General features: G+C 35.1%; 1 protein-coding gene across 2 annotated transcripts in view; it reads right to left on the bottom strand.

Moving 5' to 3' along the window:
• Positions 1 to 7500, bottom strand: part of nav2a (neuron navigator 2a) — a 460666-nt gene that overhangs the window by 356087 nt on the left and 97079 nt on the right. For both annotated transcript variants that reach the window (XM_061887617.1, XM_061887615.1), the window contains exons 4-5: positions 5956 to 6028; positions 3767 to 4001 (exon numbers count right to left, since the gene is read on the bottom strand). In XM_061887617.1, coding sequence (XP_061743601.1) covers positions 3767 to 4001; positions 5956 to 6028 — 308 coding nt within the window. The remainder of the gene's footprint in view (positions 1 to 3766; positions 4002 to 5955; positions 6029 to 7500) is intronic.

Raw genomic sequence — 7500 nt, 5'->3', positions numbered from 1 at the left:
CTGAAGGTAAACAAACGGGCGGGTCTATACAAACATCGACTGTAACGATACCAGGCAAAAGAGCAACACATAGTTGATACGACAATGATTACATCAATATATTTTTATTATCGCAAAATCTATTGTTTGTTTTGTTTATAAAGTCAGAAATTACGTCCCGTGACACAGGAGACCTTTAATTATAATCAAAGTAGGACTCTGTAAATACTTGGTATTAAATCCATACCCAAATTTGTAGTATCACCCAAAACTTAAGTAAATAACCCAAAGAACGGAAGAAAAAGTGATTATTACATTTTAACAGAAGTGTACACGGAACGTGTTGAAACAAAAAGTACCGTAAATTCCAAACTATAGGGGCTTCGAGAGTATTTCCGTCTTTTTATAGTTTTGAACCGGAAGTAGAAGCGCCATTTCATCTTCTAGCCGTCCATAGCATTTCTATTTGTACGGATTCTTCATTTATCACTCTAAGCAACCGTTTGTAAGTATAAAACTAAAACGATTCATACTTACTAAATCACGTAGGTACTGTAAAGTAATCAGGCTAGCGTCATTAGCATGAGCTAATATGCTAGCACGCTTACAAGTGTATTTGTAAGTATTGCATTGTTTATCAACTCAGAAAATATGTCCTGTGACTCAGGAGAACGTTAATTATGACCAATTTTTGACTCTGTAAATACTTGATATTGGATCCATACCAAAATTTGTAGAATCACCCAAAACTTATGTTACCCAAAGAACGGAAGAAAAAGTGATTACATTTAAAAAAAAAGTGTACACGGAACGTGTTCAAACAAAAAGTACCGTAAATTCCAAACTATAAGGGCTTCGAGAGTATTTCCGTCTGTTTATAGCTTTGAACCGGAAGTAGAAGCGCCATTTCATTTTCTAGCCATCCATAGCATTTCTATTTGTATGGATTCTTCATTCATCACTCTAAGCAACCGTTTGTAAGTATATAAATAAAACGATTCATACTTACTAAATCACGTAGGTACTGTAAAGTAATCAGGCTAGCGTCATTAGCATGAGCTAATATGCTAGCACACTTACAAGTGTATTTGTAAGTATTGCATTGTTTATCAACTCAGAAAATATGTCCTGTGACTCAGGAGAACGTTAATTATGACCAATTTTTGACTCTGTAAATACTTGATATTGAATCCATACCAAAATTTGTAGAATCACCCAAAACTTATGTTACCCAAAGAACGGAAGAAAAAGTGATTACATTAAAAAAAAAAAGTGTACACGGAACGTGTTGAAACAAAAAGTACCGTAAATTCCAAACTATAGGGGCTTCGAGAGTATTTCCGTCTGTTTGTAGCTTTGAACCGGAAGTAGAAGCGCCATTTCATTTTCTAGCCGTCCATAGCATTTCTATTTGTACGGATTCTTCATTCATCACTCCAAGCAACCGTTTGTAAGTATATAACTAAAACGATTCATACTTACTAAATCACGTAGGTACTGTAAAGTAATCACGCTAGCGTCATTAGCATGAGCTAATATGCTAGCACGCTTACAAGTGTATTTGTAAGTATTATTAACTTACGACGACATTTTTGTTGTATAGTCTCAGTTTCACTAATTCCTCAGTAAATTCACCAAAACGACACCGTGGAATTGGTTCCTGAGCGCGGCCACCGCTGCTGCTCACTGCTCCCCTCACCTCCCGGGGGGTAGGACAAGGGGATTGGTGGAATACAGAGGGTAATTTCGGCACACTTAGTGTGTGTGTGACTATCAGTGGTATTTTAACTTTAACTTTTAACATTATTGAGTCTGTTTAGCTGATTGGAGAGCTAGCTTCTGCAGCTGGTGGCTCCACGGCGATGACTTCTGTTTTGTTTGCTCAGCTGTTTTACTGCCCTGTTACAGGCATTGTTTGGAAACAATTAGGGAATCTAAATAAACCTTTAAAAAAAAAAAAAAAAAAAAAAAAAAAAATATATATATATATATATATATATATATATATATATATATATCCATTTTCTACCGCTATTCCCTTTGGAGTCGCGGGCATATACATATTAATAATATAATATTATATTTATTATATTATATTAGCTTTAACTTTTAAATTTATTGAGTCCGTTTAGTTGATTGGAGAGCAAGCTTCTGCAGCTGGTGGGTCCATGGCGATGACTTCTGTTTTGTTTGTTCAGTTGTTTTACTGCCCTGTTACAGGCATAGTATGGAAACAATTTGGGAATCTAAATAAACATTTAAAAACTATTATATATATCTATATATCTCCATCCATCCATTTTCTACCGCTTATTCCCTTTGGGGTTGCGGGTATATATATATATATATATATATATATATATATATATATATGTATATATATATATATATATATATATATATATATATATATATATATATATATATATATATATATATATATATATATATATATATATATATATTAATAATATAATACAATATTATATCATATTAGCTTTAACTTTTAACTTTATTGAGTCTGTTTAGCTGATTGGAGACCAAGCTTCTGCAGCTGGTGGGTCCATGGCGATGACTTCTGTTTTGTTTGCTCAGCTGTTTTACTGCCCTACTACAGGCATCGTTTGGAAACAATTAGGGAATCTAAATAAACATTTACATATATATATATATATATATATATATATATATATATATATATATATATATATATAGGCCCTGCGATGAGGTGGCGACTTGTCCAGGGTGTACGCTGTAGTAAGCGGTAGAAAATGGATGGATGGATATATATATATATATATTATATACACTTTTAACTTTACTGAGTCTGTTTAGCTTATTGGGGAGCAAGCTTCTGAAGCTCGTGGGTCCATGGCGATGACTTCTGTTTTGTTTGCTCAGCTGTTTTACTGCCCTGTTACAGGCATTGTTTAGAAACAATTAGGGAATCTAAATAAACATTTTATAAAATATTATATATATATATATATATTATTTATAATATAATGTATTATATATTTTATTATTATAACTTTAATTTTAACTGGGTCCATGGCGATGACTTCTGTTTTGTTTGATCAGTTGTTTTACTGCCCTGCTACAGGCATTGTTTAGAAACAATTAGGGAATCTACATAAACATTTTACAAAATATTATATATTATATATATATATATATATATATATATATATGTATAATATATTATATTAACTTTAATTTTAACTGGGTCCATGGCGATGACTTCTGTTTTGTTTGATCAGCTGTTTTACTGCCCTGTTACAGGCATCGTTTGGAAACAATATATACATACTATTTATATTTATTGTTTAAATAATTTCAAACAGATAGTATATGGAAAAAAATATTCTAAAATTTAGTGGGTGCGGCCTATATCTCTATAGTTTGGAAAATACGTTAACTTGATATTAGCAGTAAATGAAAAAAGTAGAATAATAATCCATCCATTTCTGCCATAATTTTGACAAAATAATAGAGTGGGAAATGACAATATTTTACTGCTTAGGTCAGCAGACTAATTAGGAGCCTTTGTTTGTTTGTTTACTACTAAAAGTTGTCTAGTATGTTCACTATCTTATTTAATGGCAAAATTGTTGCAATAAGAAACCTATGTTTACTGTATCATAACATAAGAGTTTCTGTTCAAATAGAGCCAATAATTACAAAAAATTGTGGCGCCCTTTATTTTAAAAACTATGGAACGGTATTGAGATATATTTTGGTATTAGAACAAGACTATTGTGAGAGTTTTAAGTCTTGCAAGCCTCACCTGGACTGCATCTCGGCCTGTGCTGCTTTCTGGGCTGTGTGTGCTGGAGTCCCATGCGGAGAATGGCTGAGGGGAGCTGGAGCGCTGCTCTGCTGGCTCAGGGGAGGGGGGGCACTCCGAGACTGGGATGGAGGTGCCGGGCCCTGCTGGGGGTTCTGCCTCTGCTGCTGCTGCTTGAAGCGGGACAGGCTGAAGAAGAGGCCGAGGATGGCTTTCAGGTTGCCATTCCGAATCTCTGAGGGACAGACAGGAACCATTAAAAATGCTGTCAGGCGATCGGGGGAAAAAAGGTGCAGTCGTCCATGGTTACTTGGCGCTTTTACTGTCGCCGCTTTACGACATCGCACAGGACATTGAAAAAACTTTGAGAAGTAGTTGAATTTGGTTCTGGCGTTGAACAATTCAAACCTAGCATTGAAACATGCTTTTTGACGACGTTTAATCAATGTTGGGTTCTGACGTTGATTAGAGCATTTTGGTTTATTTCCCAGCCAATTTTTACAACCCAAATACAACATTATACAGTTCAAACATGCATTTTGATGAAGTTTAATCAATGTTGGCTTCTGACGTTGATTTGACCATTGAAATTTGGTCATTTTTCAACCAATGTTTTAGAACACAAAAAAAACATTGAAACAACATGCTTTTTGACAACATTTAATCAATGTTGGGTTCTGACGTTGATTTAACCATTGAAATTTGGTCATTTTTCAACGGATATCTGACAACACAAATACAACGTTGAAATAACATGCTTTTTGACGACGTTTAATCAATGTTGGGTTCTGATGTTGATTTAACCATTGAAATTTGGTCATTTTTCAACGGATATCTGACAACACAAATAAAACGTTGAAACAACATGCTTTTTGATGACATTTAATCAATGTTGTGTTATGACGATGATTTACTTGACCATTGAATTTTGGTAAATTTTCAACCAATATTTTATAACACAAATACAAGATTGAAACAACATGCATTTTGACCACGTTTAATCAATGTTTGGTTCTGACGTTGATTGGACCATTGGAATTAGGTCATTTTTCAACCAATATTTGACAACACAAATACAACGTTGAAACACAATGCATTCTGACAACGTTTAATCAATTTTGGGTTCTGATGTTGATTTGACCATTGAATTTTGGTCATTTTTCAACCAATATTTAACAACACAAATACAACGTTGAAACATGCTTTTTGAAGACATTTAATCAATGTTAGGTTCTGACATTTTGACCATTGAAATTTGGTCATTTTTCAAACAATATTTTGCAACACAAATACAACGTTGAAACAACATGCTTTTTGACGACGTTTAATCAATGTTGGGTTCGGACGTTGATTTGACCATTGAAATTTGGTTATTTCCCAGCCATAATTTTACTACACAAATAAAACGTTGAAACAACATGCTTTTTGATGACATCTAATCGATGGTGTGTTATGACGTTGATTTATTTGACCATTGAATTTTGGTCATTTTTCAACCAATATTTGACAACACAAATACAGCATTGAAACATGCTTTTTGACGACGTTTAATCAATGTTGGGTTCTGACGTTGATTTGACCATTGAAATTTGCTCATTTTTCAACCAATATTTGACAACACAAACACAACGTTGAAAGAACAGACTTTTTGACGACGCTTAATCAATGTTGGGTTCTGACGTTGATTGGACCATTGAAATTAGGTCATTTTTCAACCAATATTTGACAACACAAATCCAACGTTGAAACAACATGCTTTTTGACGATGTTTCATCAATGTTGGGTTCTGACATTGATTGGACCATTGGAATTTGGTCATTTTTCAACCAATATTTTACAACACAAATACAAGGTTGCAACAACATACTTTTTGATGACGTTTAATCAATGTCGGGTTCTGACATCGATTTGACAATTGAAATTTTTGTCATTTTTCAAACAATATTTTACAACGTGGATCCAATGTTAGACACAGACGTTGTCTCAGTTTACAAATACAAACATTTTGCAGCGTTGTTTCAAAGTACATGCACGTATAATCAACATTATATCAATGTCGTGTGCCTGCTGAGTTTTTACCTCACGTATTGCTTGCCCTTGGTTAGGTGAACACCATTTCACCTTTTAACTGTTAAATTACTCCACATTATGAGATAACAATAACTGTTTAATTACAAAGTCCAGCTTACCCTCTGCAGAGAGTCCCTGGATGTTGACTCCTTTGGCTGCCAGGAAACTGAGGCACACGTCAATGTTCTCAATCTGAATGAAGACAGAAAAATTGTGAGAAAACGCAGGCTTTCACCTTTTCTTTCAAATGTGCAAACGTGTGGGAAAAATTTGGCCCTGACAGCTTCGTGAATGCCGCACACGCTGTAAAGCACTGTTGGCCTTTTCAGTGGCACAATTAACCACACGAATCATGAAAGAGCCATAAAAAGTAAGTCATTGTTCGACCAAAGTTTACCAACGGTTTATACGAGGTAAACACAGCAGGTTAAAGCTTTGAAAACAACTCTCGGAGTGGCTCTCTGACAACAGAATTGATTGTGCATTGTCGACATTTTAACACACTTAGGAAGAAATTTAAATAGTAAAAAATAAAATAAATTAAATAAAAATGTATTGCAAGTAGTACTAAAGTGCATTTGTACTGCATCTGTAGTATTATACACTTCAAACATACAGTGCACCTGAAATGTAAGTCACGATTTATTTTACAATTAAAAACAATATTTGTAGTTGGAAAAAACAGATTTTCCCAGGCATACCACAGGCGAGGGAGTGACATAAACATTTCCTGTAGTTGTATCCACATTATTTTTTGCATTACAGTAATCACAGCGTTGAAACAACATGCTTTTTGATGACGTGTCATCAGTGTCGGGTTCTGACGTTGATTTAACCATTGAAATTTGGTCAAATGTCAATAAATACTTGACATTATGTCAGGCATGCCCCTGACAGTTTGTTTATGTTTTAGTTTTTTCCTCTGCATTTGTCTGTTTCCTGTGTTTAGTATTTCCTGTCTTTTAGTTCCTGTTAAGTGTTCTTAATTTGTGATCTTCCTGTCCTGTTCCCTGAGTGCTGTGTTACTCCTCAGTGTGTTTAGTATTTCCTGTCTAGTGCTCTTATTTTGTCAGATTCCTGTCTTGTTCCCTGAGTGCTGTGTTACTCCTCAGTGTGTTTAGTATTTCCTGTCTAGTGCTCTTATTTTGTCAGATTCCTGTCTTGTTCCCTGAGTGTTGTGTTACTCCTCAGTGTGTTTAGTATTTCCTGTCTAGTGCTCTTATTTTGTCAGCTTCCTGTCCTGTTCCCTGAGTGCTGTGTTACTCCTCAGTGTGTTTAGTATTTCCTGTCTAGTGCTCTTATTTTGTCAGCTTCCTGTCTTGTTCCCTGAGTGCTGTGTTACTCCTCAGTGTGTTTAGTATTTCCTGTCTAGTGCTCTTATTTTGTCAGATTCCTGTCCTGTTCCCTGAGTGCTGTGTTCCTCCTCAGTGTGTTTAGTATTTCCTGTCCTTAGTTCCTGTCTAGTGCTCTTATTTTGTCAGCTTCCTGTCTTGTTCCCTGAGTGCTGTGTTCCCCTTCAGCTGTGGCTGATTGGCATCTGGCCACACCTGTTGCCAATCAGCCGGCTCCTATTTGTACCTCCTTTGTCTTGTGTCAGTTGCTGGATCATTGTATTGTCATTCGGACTTGTCTTTGCCATATGTTGCTCTTGTCGTGTCTGTGAT

Source organism: Nerophis ophidion, linkage group LG25, assembly GCF_033978795.1.
Source record: "Nerophis ophidion isolate RoL-2023_Sa linkage group LG25, RoL_Noph_v1.0, whole genome shotgun sequence".
Classification (NCBI taxonomy): Eukaryota; Metazoa; Chordata; class Actinopteri; order Syngnathiformes; family Syngnathidae; genus Nerophis; species Nerophis ophidion.
The sequence above is the reverse complement of the archived record's forward strand: the minus strand, read 5'-3'. Positions and strand labels throughout refer to the sequence as shown.